The sequence below is a fragment of the Leptopilina boulardi genome, unplaced genomic scaffold, assembly GCF_019393585.1.
Source record: "Leptopilina boulardi isolate dan_hultmark-lab unplaced genomic scaffold, ZJU_Lbou_2.1 LbouV2_278, whole genome shotgun sequence".
Lineage (NCBI taxonomy): Eukaryota > Metazoa > Arthropoda > Insecta > Hymenoptera > Figitidae > Leptopilina > Leptopilina boulardi.
In genome coordinates, this window is record NW_026137838.1 from 5,600,509 (window position 1) to 5,614,446 (window position 13,938).

The 13,938-nt window shown below is 25.9% G+C and overlaps 3 protein-coding genes and 2 long non-coding RNA genes across 5 annotated transcripts; 3 read left to right on the forward strand and 2 right to left on the reverse strand.

The window, feature by feature from the left end:
* Positions 1-849: 849 nt before the first annotated feature.
* LOC127281912 (uncharacterized) lies at positions 850-2,456 on the forward strand. The gene is made up of 3 exons (XR_007843108.1): positions 850-974; positions 1,271-1,643; positions 2,333-2,456. It is a non-coding gene; the product is annotated as an uncharacterized LOC127281912 (long non-coding RNA).
* Positions 2,457-3,042: 586 nt separating this feature from the next.
* On the reverse strand, positions 3,043-5,497 carry LOC127282031 (lysosomal Pro-X carboxypeptidase). Its single transcript, XM_051306103.1, has 7 exons — positions 5,284-5,497; positions 4,969-5,109; positions 4,594-4,874; positions 4,270-4,427; positions 4,015-4,187; positions 3,478-3,827; positions 3,043-3,389 (listed from the first exon to the last, which is right to left on the reverse strand). The coding sequence occupies exons 1-7, from the start codon at positions 5,440-5,442 to the stop codon at positions 3,161-3,163; spliced, it is 1,491 nt and encodes a 496-aa protein (XP_051162060.1). The 5' UTR covers positions 5,443-5,497; the 3' UTR covers positions 3,043-3,160.
* Positions 5,498-5,850: 353 nt separating this feature from the next.
* Positions 5,851-9,372, forward strand: LOC127281779 (uncharacterized). Its single transcript, XR_007843094.1, has 5 exons — positions 5,851-6,094; positions 6,507-6,617; positions 8,543-8,687; positions 8,850-9,146; positions 9,244-9,372. It is a non-coding gene; the product is annotated as an uncharacterized LOC127281779 (long non-coding RNA).
* A 339-nt stretch (positions 9,373-9,711) lies between these two features.
* LOC127281778 (ADP-ribose pyrophosphatase, mitochondrial) lies at positions 9,712-11,649 on the forward strand. The gene is made up of 2 exons (XM_051305667.1): positions 9,712-10,404; positions 10,606-11,649. Exons 1-2 carry the CDS (start codon positions 10,056-10,058, stop codon positions 11,238-11,240), a joined length of 984 nt encoding a protein of 327 aa, XP_051161624.1. The 5' UTR covers positions 9,712-10,055; the 3' UTR covers positions 11,241-11,649.
* A 152-nt stretch (positions 11,650-11,801) lies between these two features.
* LOC127281777 (uncharacterized) lies at positions 11,802-13,849 on the reverse strand. The gene is made up of 4 exons (XM_051305666.1): positions 13,409-13,849; positions 13,053-13,331; positions 12,735-12,950; positions 11,802-12,661 (listed from the first exon to the last, which is right to left on the reverse strand). The coding sequence occupies exons 1-4, from the start codon at positions 13,673-13,675 to the stop codon at positions 12,224-12,226; spliced, it is 1,200 nt and encodes a 399-aa protein (XP_051161623.1). The 5' UTR covers positions 13,676-13,849; the 3' UTR covers positions 11,802-12,223.
* Positions 13,850-13,938: the final 89 nt, after the last annotated feature.

Genomic DNA, 13,938 nt, shown 5'->3' on the forward strand with positions numbered 1-13,938 from the left:
AAATTTAATTATTCATCCGTAACATCGACAATAACCAGTGAAAGGTTATCGGAGATTCCATTGACGAGAGAGAAAAGTAAATTTTCTGTTACGCAAAATGTTCTCATGTAATATTGTTTATAAATCGAATATATATAAATTCGAATCAAAGCAAAAAAGAAAAAGAACAATAATCAGTTTGAATCACGTGGATTCCACTCTTCGTCAAATTCGAGAGTGTGAGTCTGTAAATATTCTCATCTCTCTGACTTCCTCCTTTCAAAGATACTTTGTCCCACTATCTTTTGTGTAACCCATTATTTTGCTTAACATTTTGCAACGTGGGAAAACACTTCTCTTTTCGAAAATACCAAATTTAAATGTGAACCCATTTTATCCTTACATCATGACAATTTTTTACTGATTTTCATATCCAAATTGTCATTTTATATTAAAATTGATTGCGTGTTGTTTATTTGAGTTTATTTTAAAAAAAGTAATTTATTTCTATAATCATAACTTGCAAATTAGATAATTAACATCGTTTGCGGCTAGTTAACATGTTATTGATTCGGAATTCCTATTAATCATCACAAAATATCCGCCTTCATTATGTTATATGAAGTAGAAAAAAAATACTTTCTTCATCCAAATGCCGGAAGAGAAAATTTCAAATTCATTGATAGTTAATTTTTCGAGATTATTATATTTCTCATATATTAAAAAAGAGCCGAAAACTTTTTGTTTATTTGGAAATAAAAAAAAAAATATCTTGTTTTCTTTGTGGTTAAACAAAATATAGTTGATAAACAAATTCTTGAAATTAACATTCTTTTCTCCTTTTTCAGGTTTCGCAATAGTTAATGGCACCTTTTACAAAGAATATTAAGCGCAATTAGAAAACGGTTGCAATTTATTATAATTTGAACTGTTACCGATTCAATGGCCAAGCTCCGATTCAAAAGGCAAGTGGTTACAGACTTTTGTAGTCGGACGTAAGTATTTTTTCTTTTTATTTATAGTTTGAATTAACAACTTTTTCTACTTGAATCAAGATCCTTTATTTTAATGTTGGGAAAACAAAATTGTTTTTTTAAAAGCTCTTACAATTTTTTTTAGCTACGTCTTTTGGAGAAAAAAATTTAAATTATAATTAAAATAACAGTAGGGATTTAATTATAGGTTTAGAAATTATTTTTTAATTAAAGACTGGGAAAAAAACGTTTTATTATTTAAAAATGTATCGATAATTTACTTTTTTCAAAGTTAAGTTTGCAAATATTTCTTGCAGAAAAGAAAGTTTTTAAGTTTATTTATACAATATTGGGAATTTGTGATTTTGATAAAAGGACACTTCTATTAGTGGTTCATGATCTTGAAAATGAAAATACATATCACTGCTATTTTCCTCATTCCATTCGAAGTGATGAATTGAAAAAATATTGGTTCAAATGAAAAAGAGAAATTGTAAATGAGAGATGGACAATTTATTTTCTGTTTGCTGCCAAACTGGTGGATGGTGTAGTGGCTGTAAAGAGGCCAGGGGCGAGGAGGGTACCAAGTCACGGGACTATCAGTGAAAGTGTTGAGATAGCTGAGGCCTTCCTTGTTCCATCATGTGATGGCACAAACAACCTCGGGCAGCATTACCTTATTCTACCACGGTACAATTATCGGACTTAGCGATTCACTCCTATAAGAGCTATTTTAAATCGAAAGAGTGCTCAGGGTGTTGAAAAATTTTTATTATTAAATTTCATTTTTTTATTAAATAATTAATATTCACATTTTTCATTTAGTCATCAAAAATAAATTTTTAAGAAAGTTTCTTTGATTAGGAGAAAATTATTTAAACATGCAAATGCAGACCGAATAAAAAAGCTTTATAATTTGTTTTTTAACGGTTTTCATTATTTTCCATTTTCAAAAATTGATAGTAATATTATTTAAAAATTATGGATTTAATTTAAAATCTAAAAATGTTACAGACAAAATTAGACATGTTTTATTTTAATTTTTTTTTTATCTTTAATCGACACATTTCCTTCGGAATAAATTTTTCAATGAATGATATTGATTAGAAAAGGGAAAATTCGGTTCATTTTATAATATATTTTAAAATTGATTTTAAATGCTTATTTTATTTATTAAGATTTTTTTTCATATTTCCATCAATTTTATGAGTAGAAAAAGTAAGAAGCTAGTAATTTAATTTAAAATTATGAATATAAAATAAATGATAACTGTAAGATATGACTTGTTCTGTTATTAACAATTATAGTTTTATGAATGGCTTATTTCTGTTAATTACTGGGAAAATCAGATATTTAATATATCTAATTGTAAATGACAGTTTGTTGCAGACTCTCAGGATGATATTCCGTCGATTGATGATAATTTGTAGGATTTATCTTATATGACTCCACTGCAATCATTTACAATGAGAAGTTTATGTCCATTGATTCTTACTGGGAAAAGCAAGTATTATTTTATTATTATTCAAAATATCAAAAATAAATTTATATTTTTCGTTTTTAATAAGTTCATTTCAGTAATTTTTTTAAAAAAATTTTTATTTAAAAATTTATGAAATTAATATTTTCTAAATTTTTAATTAAAAAAGTTTTAAACCAAAAAGAAATTTAATTAAAAAATTCAATAAATATATTTCCGATTCATATATTCGTTTTTTTTTTGTTTTGATATTGATTAACAAAGTGAAATAAATTTCTTCTTTCGCAACAATGTTAATAACTCTACAATTTCATTAAAGTATCAATTGTTCGACGTCCGTTTAATATCTAATGAATGTGATAAGTCAAAGCGTTTATAAGGAAATTGTCAGCAAAGGAAATGGAAATAATGAGGAATAAAAAAATAATACAAAACTTAAAATTATGCAGAACTGTTTAATAATTAACTTTGAGAATTGCTCAATCAGTTCATCATTTTATATCAAAAAAAAAAATAAAAAATAAGTCGTAAAATAAAGATTTTACATCAACTCATTAAAATTTTTCTATAAAATTAGAGATGAAACTATGAATATAGAAAAAAAACGTGTTTTTATGTTAAATGTTTTGTATTTAGTATTTACAAATGTATTATAAAAAAAATTTCAAATATATTTCCATTTCAAATTATTCACTAGTAAAAAATTTATAAGGTTTTACTGATTTTATTATTTCGTCCACAGATTGGTCTTGTGATTTTTCTTATGATATTCAGTAATCCAAGCCTGAATAGAATATCTCTCGACTTTTCGTGCTTCTATAACGCTAATAGGATCTTTTGGATTTTTGCCTCTCAAATCTAAATGATGAGCACCTTCAGGAATTATAATAGCAAGTGTGGAAGATGAAATATTACTGAGTACCCCACCACTGGACCATGGATCAAGTAAACCATTACTGTGAAAAAGAATTTTTAAATCATTTTTTATAAAGTCAGAATGAAATTAAGAAAAAAAAGAAGTGATCATGGAAAATGATTGTTTACCTGAATACGATGTTTGTGGCCGCTGAAAGGTGAGAACAGCCATATTCATTGCATGCCATGTTAGGTTGTGGCCTGACTTGAAAGTTTTTATAACAATCATCACTATATTCTTTGATATTCCAGGGGGTTGGCTCAAACATGTCATTAATGCCATCGGAACACATTGGCATTACCATTTCAGTGCAGGCTTGAAAATTCCAACCCGATGCACCTAATTGCGGTGAGGCATCATCAATACGATTGCATTTGGTTTCTCCAGTACTATTTGTATAAACACTTAGCGCTTTGAATAAGGAAAGTAACAGTGGCTTTCCCGAAAGATTACCATCTTCAAGGTATTTACACACTTCCTAAAAAAGAATATTTTGATTATTATCACAATTAACGCTAATTTATTTATATTAACTGTATTTATATTTATATATCTAATACAGTTAACTTAGATAATAATTTTTACTAAATTAACTCTTTTTATTTAAAGAACAAATTAATAAAAAAAGAATTCAAAATTTTTTATATATGAATAATGTCACTCACGAATATTGGATTTGCCGGAAGAGGTGCAAGAAAATTTGTTTCATATGGATAATTGACCATTGCCAAATTTCCATAAACATCGATCAACCAGTTTTTTAAATTGACAACTTGCGTTAAATTCGTTAATGGTTCGCAAAGTTTCCAAATTTCCGATAACCATTTCAGTCCTTCGGCTAAATATGAACCATGAAATTTCAATCTGATAATAATTTTGATTTCTAAATTATTTGAAATATTAAAAAAAAAGAATCTTACCACTTGCAGTAATATTTGATATAGCTGACCAAGATTTACGAATAAGTTTAGAACAAGTGGGATTTGCAGCTCGAAAATCTGACGTAACTATTCGCGAAAACGCTTCACACTCGGTGTGTCCTGTAAATTGTAAAATTGGTGCCGAAGCAGCAATTGCTCTGCAAAAAAAAATAAAATTAACTTCTCTTCAATAAATATTAGTTTATAAATTAATTTATTTACTTAAAATCAGTTTTTTTAAAATGAATTATTAAACAAATTAACGAAAGTTGTAATATGTTTTTAAAAATATTATAATAATTTGAAAGTATTTTATCTTCGAACCCTTGAACAATGTGAGGATACTTCATGCGCATCCAAGCGCTGAGCATTCCGCCATATGATCCTCCAAATACAATAACAGGACTGTTTTTATTGCCTGGTTGTGATTTTAGAAATCCTATTAAATCCACATAGTCGGCTAATGCCTGTTCTGATGTCAAATATCCGAGATATTTTGGCTCCGAAAAGGATTTATTTCCAAATGGCATTGATTCACCATAAAATCGATGTTCCGCAAATATCAAAAGTGCTCCAAATTTCGGTGCTATATCCCACATAAAACCCTATTCGGAATTTTTATTTTCATTATTATTTTATTTAAAGTTTAATTTCATTTTTTAATTGTAAAATTTTTACATCGAAAAAAATAATATTTACCGTATTTTCCGCGAAAACTTCAATAAAACCTTCATTTCCGGTATAAAAGAAAATTGGTGCATCATTGCCTTTTTGCCAAGTGTCATTAATGAGATATCTTAATTTAAATGTATTATTCAATGAAAAACTGAAGTGGTCCACCTTTGTTTTTAAGTAAATGGATAATTTAATGAAAATTAATTTTACAATAAAATTAACACTAATAATATTTATTATTCAAAAATAGATAAATATTGTATGAAATTAGAAGAAAAAAAAATAGTAAATAACAAATCAAACTTACAAAATTTTTTAAAAATATTTTTAATAACTTACCCGTGATTCAAAATATTGAATTTTATACTGATATTGTGGGGAAATTCTTTTTGTGGGTTTCGATGAAAGTTGTGAATGTGAAAAAATTGATAATCTAATACTGACAATTTGCGAAAAATGAAAGAGAAAAACTAGTAATAGAAATGAACACTTCATCATTATCAGAAGATGTTGAACGCTGTCCAAGTTACAACTAAATGTAGTCACAATGACCCTCTAGTCAGAATGGTTATCTGTTTGTATTAAATATCGTGTATATACATCCTGTGATTGTACATACAAAAGTATTTTAGATATATAAGTAAATATATAATTTTTGATATTTCATTTGATTATCCATTTTTTTAACTGACAATATTATATATATTTTATTTTACAATATTTTTTAACATTAAATTAAATATAAAAAAATAATTTTCTAATGTTAAGAATTTTTTATAAAAAAATTCTACATTTTTTTCCCGGAAATATTGAAATATTTATTAAAATTTCATAACTTTGTATTTGTATAATTTTGAAAGTTGAATGAACGACATTAAAACAATATTATTGTTTTGTTACAGATTTTAGAAGAAAAAAAAGTAACTACGTATATATGTTGACATTGAACAAAAAAGTAAAAGAGAAAATAGAATCATGATATCTACAAACGAAAGTGATTTCTTCTGAACAGTTAAATCTTTAATGTTTAGTATAATTGAAGAGAGATTTTTGTTCAGTTCTTTATAAATCTTTATTGAAAGGATTAATTAAAAAAAATATACATTAACACATTTGAAGAAAGAATATTTAAAATTCATATTAAAAAAAGGTAAGATTAAAATTTGTTTAAAACAATAATTTTTTTTAAAAAATTAAGAAATTCATAATTATTCAATATATTTTTTTCATATAACTAACTTCCTTTTTTAAATTTCAAGTTCTCTAATTTTAATTACATTATGTAAAAGAAAGTTTCTTTTACATAGTATAATACTAAAATAAACACACTAATAATAAAAGTTTATTTTAAATTAAATTTATTTTATTTAAAAATTATTTTAATAATAAAGAATTTGGAAAATAGTTTTGACCTATAATTATTTTGATAGAGATTTTTGAAATTTAATTTAAATTCCGATTCAATTTTTAATTATGTAGTTTAAGTTAATTGACAATAAATAGAAAGTAAAAAAAAAAAAAACTTGAAGCGTTTTAATTTACAGATTTTAAATGTATTTCAGATGTTTCGAACTCTTGGTGACTTTTAAATTAAAAGAAATGACAGCGCATAAAGAATCAGTGATGCAATAATAAATAAAAAAAAAAGGAGAACTGACGGAAATGCCCTTAAGGTAATAATAAAAATTTAATATTATTATTATTAATGAATAATTTTAATCGTCATTAATAATATTTTTTACATAAATTTTTCTAAAATTTGATATAATTTATACAATTGAGAAATAATTACTTTTACGCAGAAAAGAAAAATAATTAAGTTTATAAAAAAAAACGTGATCGACTTTCATAAGATATAGTTTTGTCAAATTGTCTATTGCATTGTTTTTCTTAGGAAAAAGTGTTGAATTATGCATGTTGAATTGTATACGAATAGCTCGAGCATGATCTTCGAGGTGGGTCATGGTCTTTAAGTGTGCAAATTTCACGCGAACGAACCTCACTCTTTTATACGTACAAGGAGTTTTTCTTCTCATTTTATTCATAAAGAAAAGCAAATTAATTAATATTTTCATTTTTTTTTTAATGTTGAAATTTTTTATTTTTTAAATTGAAATATTCGGAAACATTTTCTTTTGATAATTATTGATAATTTAGTTTAAATAAAATATTCTAATTTTATAAAATGAGTTCAATTTAAATATTGAAACTTTTTTTTTTCTTTCATGTTTATTAGCTATATAAAGTTATTTTTATTTTTTATATTGAGTTTTTTTAATCTCTTTTATATAGAAATCTATTACAGTCACGAGGATTACGTGTCATACCCTCATCCTCGTGGGCGATGTTATTTCGTCATGAATAAAATATTTAGCTACCTGTTATTTTTTTTATTCTTCAATTTTTTATTCTTTATTGTTTTTTAAAACGCATAAGATAATTTTTTCATATCCACGTATTAAATTTTTGAACTTTTGTCCTTCATCTATTTATATATAATCTTTGTTTTTCTTTCCCTAATTATTTACATGCGCTAAATTAAAAATAATTTCAAAGAAAGTTGCGAAACATTTTCAATTTATATTATTTTAATGAAATTTTTATTATACAATTTTTCTTATAAAATTGTGATTTTAATTTTATTATAACCTATAGAATTATTATTTCATTTTATCAATTAAAAAGAAAATTTTTTAATTTGTACTTTGATGTTTTTGGATGAAAAGTTTTGAATTTTTCTCAACTAACAAGGGATAATGAGATCTAAAGAGTATTAATTAGTCATTATGAGAATCAATTAAATATTCGGTATTAAAATTATGTCTAATGACTGTAAACTGTGGAGTTTGCACATCTTTAGATAGATACGGGATTGTACAGAGGACAATTGAATTATTAGCGGCAAACGAATAATTATACGACTTCTTTTCCTTCGAAGATGAGATATAGAATCCGGTTCCGGGTATAACATCATGCGCCAAGAGAAAAAAGACATTTTAAAAAATAAATAATTAATTTTTTAATTAATTAAAAATAAAACTTCTGTTGGTTGAACTTTTAAAAAAAAAAAAAAATTTTGTAATTTAATTTTTGTAAGATTTCCCATTTATTTATTAACATTCAAAGTTTGTTGATATGACATAAATTACTTTTGAATAAAAAAATGAATAAATAGTTAAATGAAATGACATTTGCTTTCTATAAATTAAATTGATTAAAGTAAACAGCCCTCAGGTTTATTTAACCTTTTAAATCATCATCGGTGTTTTTATTAAATAATAAGTGTCGTCATGTGACTTAAATCATCGAGATTAATATCATGTCAAGTCAGGTAGGATGATGCTGATGATGATGCTAGACAACAAACCATAGGCGTAACAATTTTGTATCATCTTCTATGTGATTTAAGATTTATACCTTTTTTAATAGTACAAAAAAAAATTGAGCAACAAAAATTTTAAAAAAAAAATATTAAAATTATTCTTTGTTAAGATGTGTGTAAAAAAGTATACTGGTAATAAAAAAGTGTGATAAATTTTTACCCTATTTATAAGTTTTATATGCTTTTTTAACTCGTATCACTGTATTTTTGTTCCAGATTCAATAAAATAAAAATATGCTGATTTCATAATTAAAAAGTTGAAGGATTTACATATTTCTCATTTAAAATTGATTTTAAAAATACTTTGGAATGGATTTCATAAAGAAACTGTTACGCACTGAATTCGAAATCATTTCAAACTGTAATTAAAATTTTTTTTAATATTTCTTTTTATTAGAATGATAAAAAATTGTTTTAATTTGTTCTATCGTTGAATAAACAAATTTTTTCTATATTTAAATTTAATTTTATTAAAATTATAATTATAATTTTTGTTTATTAATAAATCATTTTGAATTTTTAGATTCTTGGACTTGAAGAAACATAATTATTTGTTTTTTTTTGGGATAAAAATCTTACGCCAGTGTTGATGAGCTTCTCAGGTTTCTCATAATGTAGGAATCGACCTTTCCTTGTAGAACATTCACCCGCACAAAAGAAGCTGAACTTCCATTGAGAATTATTATTTTCTTTGAAGGAGATTCGCTTCATCAAACAGCTATGTTTCAGGACCAAATAATAAAAAAATCTCATGCATAAAATGAGAAGAAAAAAAAATCATCATTCGCTCAGAATTTTTTTTTTTTTTGAAACCAAACAGGTAATTATGACGTAATGAAAATATACCTACAAAATTTATAGGTATAATAATCTTTTATAATTTTTAAAATATACTAATGACATTTGATTAATGACAGAATGAAGAGGAAAAAAAAACTGGCCTGGCTTCTGTGGATAAAGAAAAATTCAAGTAAATGGATGGAATCGATTCCCAAATTAAAAACTGGAATTCACAATCTGCATATTAAGAAGATACTAAATAGGGTGAGTGGAAAAAAATTAATTTTTATAAATTTTTTTAATTGAAAACCAAAAGGATTTTTTTTTTGTTTTTTAAGAAGAATGTTTTTTACAAATATAATTTTGGTTATTTTTTGAATAACAAACAAATTTTCTGAATGATAAAATTCGAAATTTTGAAAATTTAAATAATTATTAACCATTATTGATTAAGAAAGTTAAAAATTTCCAAATATTGAAAGTGAATTTTTTTCAAATGGAAACATTTTATTAGAGACTTTCAAATTTAAAACCTACAGGTTTACCAACCTACAAATGAAAAATTATGATTGGTATCACTGTTTACAATGTTTACATAACAATGTTTACATAAAATACAAAAAATACAAACTAAAAATATCTTAATTGTATATTCATGTTTGTTGTGTTAAACATTGGAAATCACGTACTCTCATAGGCAGATCATTTAATGTTCTCCTGTAAATTGTTTACAATTGGTAGAAAATTATCAAGTTTAAACATAACCTATCTTGTGAAATCGACAAGTGTTTTTGTTGCTTGCGGTTGTCAAGGCTAAATTTATACTGACCCAACCCATAAAATATTGTTTGCAGTCAAGCTAATTGACTATTCTTGATTGTCTAATGAGTTTATAAAAGTTAGTAAAGATTTAGATTTTTTTGTGTTGGACAAGAATATTGAAAATCGAATGTTTTACTTTTTGTTTACATTCGTCATTGTTTTACATTCCTGCCATTGTTGTGCATCAGATAGTTTTCGTGATCTATTTCAAAAAGAGATAAGATCACCAAAGAATTTTTACAGTTTTTACATGATAAGTGGAGTGACAAAAATGATTCATCACAAGTGTATTAATGGACTTTATCCTTCGAGTAACATTTTAAGATTTGAAGTTCCGGAGGATAAAGTATCATGGAATGTGAAATTTTTGGAATATCAACCAAACGAATACAATTCACCAGTATTGACAGGAAAACCTTGGGCTGATCCGAATATAAATGATCCTTCATTTGATCCAAAATGGAATATGGAAGATGGTTAGTTTCTTTTTTTTTTTTTTTTTTTTGTTCTTTTATATCTATCTGCGTCATATATTTATTTTTCTTGTATTCTGTATCACTTCTTATCTTTCTTATTACGGATACAATATTCTGAATCAATTTTTCAATTTTTTTTTATTCAAAATAATTTATTAATAAAAAAATTAAATTTAATTAAAAAATTTGTTTATTCTACAGGTAATGTGAATCGAAAGAGTTATGTGAAAGATTACGAAATAAATGAGAATGGACTGCCTCAAAATCCAATTGGAAGAACTGGTATAATTGGACGGGGACTTTTGGGACGTTGGGGACCAAATCATGCAGCCGATCCAATTGTCACTCGTTGGAAACGAAATGGCACGGGTGCAATGGAAATTGACAGAAAATCGGAGAAACCGATACTTCAATTTGTTGCGATAGAAAGAAAAGATTCGAAAGAATGGGCAATTCCAGGAGGAATGGTTGATCCGGGAGAAAAAATCTCACAAACTTTAAAGCGTGAATTTATGGAAGAAGCACTTGATGCACTTGACAAAACACCAGAGGAACGAGAGGAATTGGAAAGTGCTTTGAAGAAATTTTTTGATCGTGGCGATGAAGTTTATCAAGGATACGTGGATGATCCACGTAATACAGATAACGCCTGGATGGAGACAATGGCCTTAAATTTTCACGACGAAGACGGTAGCACTGTTGGTGAAATAAATCTAAAAGCCGGCGATGATGCCGGTAATGTAAGATGGATGGATGTTGACAGAAAAATGATCCTTTACGCCAATCATGTTGATTTTATAAAACAAACCGTACATAAAAGAAACGCTCATTGGTAACAAAAAAGTACAAACAAAAAATTGCCTTTACCAAAATATTTTTATACTAACTTTTTTCTCTACAAGAAAAAACAAGATTTTTATAATGTTCTTAAAAAATCTTGTTCTCCTTTATTTTAAAATAAAATAGTAAAAAGTTAAATAAGGAAACTAGTTTCTTTTTAAATTACGGTTTTTATTACTGTATACACGGATATTTTACAGATTTCGATAATTAAGAAGAAAAATCACAGGTAACAATCTATGGTCAAGTTTCGTTGACTTTAGTTTTTATCGATTTTAAAAAAACAAAAAAATACGAAATCATTCGTAAAATATACATTTTTTTATAATATATTTTTCTTAATATATAATTTTCCAAAAAAAAAAAAATTAAAACCATTTTTTATAAAAATAGAATTAACGAATATTTTTCGAATGTTTTCTAAAATAAAGAAAATTTGATTATCTTTGAGACAATCTTAGTCCTTAGATATAAACTGCTTTTCAAATATACATTGTTGTACATATTTTGAATGAAAATTGTAAAAGAGGCTAAATGTAATTTTTAACCGAAATATAAAATAATTAAAATGAATGTTGATAATTTTTTTTTTTTAAATATAGTCAGTAAAATTTACATGCCAATTATTTAAATTCAAATGATGAATTATCTACAACAAATAATAATAGAGACTTAATGAGATCCTGAAAAGTAGTAATTTTTGTTAAGTACTTTAGTCATCGTTTTAAAAAAAAAACTATAAGTTTTTCTTCGATGACTATCGAATTATGTTCATGATTTTTTTAATAAGGTCGTCAGTCTTTAACAATTATTATAATTTACAAGACTATTTTTTTATACAGATTCAAAAATCATGTCGTTTTTCTACTGTAGTTGAGTTACTTTACAATTATCTTTTTTTTTAATATGGCAACTTTATAGACGCATGCAGTATCCTGCTTACTAGAATAAAAAATATTTAATTAAAATAGAAAAACAATTAACAAGAATTAGCAATTGGTTGTAATGGTGTTTCATTTATTCCGAGGATATTTAAAAATGCTTCTGTCGAATTTTGATTGTCTATTTCTTTATCGATAAAATAAGAATCGGATTTTTTATTTGATTTTGAAATAAATACGTCTTCATATTTTGCCATATTAAAAATAGTATTTTTTAGAACATTCTTCATAGAAGATTTCTTTTTGATGAGTATTGACTCGTTTTTTCTCGCTGTTGATTCAATTGTATATTTTTCATCAATCATAAGAGCTTCTTTAGCTTTTTCTTGGCCTAAATCGGCTGCCCTTTTAAATAAAGTTCGTGCTTTATTAATGTCCACGGAAAAATTACCTCTTCCTTGTGCGTGGAAAATTGCTAAATTATACATTGCTCCTGCATGTCCCATTTCTGCCGCTCTATCATAGTATTTTGCTGCCTAGAATTATTGAAAATTATTTTTATTTTTTCGTCTTCTACTAATATAAACAGTTATTATTTAATTATTTTACCTTAATATCGTCAACTTTTGTGCCAAATCCTAATTCGTGACACAATCCCAAATTAAATATACTGGCTGGTGAAAATAATTTCGCTCCAGTTGAAAAATTTTTCAAGGCATCTTCATAACGTTCATCTTTTAATGCTGTTATACCTAAATTTAATTCGCATTGTCCCAAATAAAGCTGATGGGCGAATGAAAATTTACTTTCCGCTTCTTTTAAAGCCTATTTCAAAATAAATTGAAAAATTACCAAAAATTCTTATTATAAATATTCAATTAAGAATTAAACAGTGAAAAAAAAAATTTAGTCAAACTTCAAACTCACCTCTTCAGCAGTGAGCGGTCCATTTGATTGTGATGAAGTACAGTCTGTTTCTGTAGCGGCGTCAACTTTTTTGACATCCGAAACAGCATGAACAACTGGAAAAATAAATTGGGGCTTCAAACATAACACTTGAGCCAGCAAGCGTTTGAGATGCACTTCTGGTAAGTGCAATAGTTTATTTTGAAATGTTGCATTTGTCTCGTGACGTTGATCTTCAAAAAACCTCCTTCGCAAACACAAAGATTGACATACAACCCAACTTACTGCCAGGACTCCTGTCTGTAGAAAAACAAACATTTTTTATAAACTATTTTTTTTTTTTTTTAAATAATTATTTGCAATATTTATACACATACCCAACCGACAGCATCCGTCCAATTGTGTTTAGCATCCCATTTGGAATCTTCTTTTTTATCCTTAGCACCAGTGGACTTTGTGGAATCACAAAATCCATTATTGAATGTAGAAAAAGTTGGTGCTAATAACTTTTGATTAGAAACTAAATTTGTTTTAATTTCACATTTGACTGAATTTTCTTGTGAATTTTGTGAATAAAGATTTGTTCGACGATTTGCACGACGTTCTAATGTTTCCCGAATTCCACGAGTCACATATTTCCACATCTTCAAGTTTTAAAGTGGATTATAGGTGTTAAATTTTTTGATATTAGGGCAAATTTTGAGGTCATCCAAATGTTATTCCTAATGTTTTTTAACCAAAAACTGAACACAAAACTAATTTCTGATGTTATTAAAAAAGAAGGTTAGGTTACGCCACGTTAGGTTAGATTTCAGAGTAGCAGGTCGAATATTATCTCATTAGCTAAAGTAACAATCGTTTAATAGAAATGGTTTAATTAAAAAGAAATGTTTAAATAAAAAATTAA

Bases quoted from the DNA above. Each gene is read 5' to 3' on its own strand.
- LOC127282031 (XM_051306103.1), bottom strand. From the start codon at position 5,442: ATGATGAAGTGTTCATTTCTATTACTAGTTTTTCTCTTTCATTTTTCG. The intron at 5,110-5,283 runs GTAAGTTATTAA...TTAAAAACAAAG, and splicing joins TTCAATATTTTGAATCACGG to GTGGACCACTTCAGTTTTTC. The intron at 3,828-4,014 runs GTGAGTGACATT...ATTCTTTTTTAG, and splicing joins TTCCGGCAAATCCAATATTC to GAAGTGTGTAAATACCTTGA.
- LOC127281778 (XM_051305667.1), top strand. From the start codon at position 10,056: ATGTTTTACTTTTTGTTTACATTCGTCATTGTTTTACATTCCTGCCAT. The intron at 10,405-10,605 runs GTTAGTTTCTTT...TTTATTCTACAG, and splicing joins AAAATGGAATATGGAAGATG to GTAATGTGAATCGAAAGAGT.
- LOC127281777 (XM_051305666.1), bottom strand. From the start codon at position 13,675: ATGTGGAAATATGTGACTCGTGGAATTCGGGAAACATTAGAACGTCGT. The intron at 13,332-13,408 runs GTATGTGTATAA...GTTTTTCTACAG, and splicing joins GGACGGATGCTGTCGGTTGG to ACAGGAGTCCTGGCAGTAAG. The intron at 12,951-13,052 runs GTGAGTTTGAAG...ATTTTGAAATAG, and splicing joins GACCGCTCACTGCTGAAGAG to GCTTTAAAAGAAGCGGAAAG.